Raw genomic sequence first — 620 nt, 5'->3', positions numbered from 1 at the left:
CTTCATAATCCATTCTGTCATAATAACCAGATTCTTGAGAACGACTTCCATGGTCATAATCAAGCACTGGGTTGAGACTAGGACCACGATCATCAAAACTATCTCTTCTAAAGTGCCTTTTTTCTTCCCAATCGTCCCTAGGTACTCTGTATGGTGGCTCCCGTGTAGCAGATCTGCCATCTCTACCATAACTCAATGTAGGGCCTTCTTCAGTTCTCCTCCTTTTAAGCTGCAGAAGGATCTGGGGCAAATTCTCAGGAGTAATCTTGTCCTCTGGATAACGACTCAGTTCATCTAAGTCTCTAGCAGACAGACCAAAGCTGGCCAAAATGTTACTGGCCTGGTCTGCATCTCCACGGTGTTGAGAAGACAAAGGGAGCGGACCTCTACTTCCAATGTTAAATATAGACTGCAAATTATGGGAAGAAGTACTAGCAGAAGACAGTGCACTATGAGCTCCTTGTTGATTCAATGAAGAACTCATTCCAAGATTCATTAAACTAGCAAGGCGTGCAGTACCCTGGTTCATCCTTCCAAGAGATGCTGGCATACTTAAAGACTGGGTAGCAGCAGCAAGAAGGCCTATTCCTGCTGCAGACAGGTCACGCCCATGACCCTGT

General features: G+C 45.5%; 1 protein-coding gene across 1 annotated transcript; it reads right to left on the bottom strand.

The window, feature by feature from the left end:
• Positions 1 to 4: 4 nt before the first annotated feature.
• LOC105002399 (matrin-3-like) lies at positions 5 to 614 on the bottom strand (the record flags this gene model as incomplete). Its single annotated transcript, XM_010859017.1, has 1 exon — positions 5 to 614. A coding segment is annotated over exon 1 (546 nt), but the record flags the coding sequence as incomplete, so codon positions are not given.
• Between the last annotated feature and the right edge of the window lie 6 nt (positions 615 to 620).

The sequence above is a fragment of the Bison bison genome, unplaced genomic scaffold (genome assembly GCF_000754665.1).
Source record: "Bison bison bison isolate TAMUID 2011002044 unplaced genomic scaffold, Bison_UMD1.0 scf7180017603782, whole genome shotgun sequence".
Lineage (NCBI taxonomy): Eukaryota > Metazoa > Chordata > Mammalia > Artiodactyla > Bovidae > Bison > Bison bison.
This window is presented reverse-complemented; position numbering and strand designations above follow the sequence as displayed.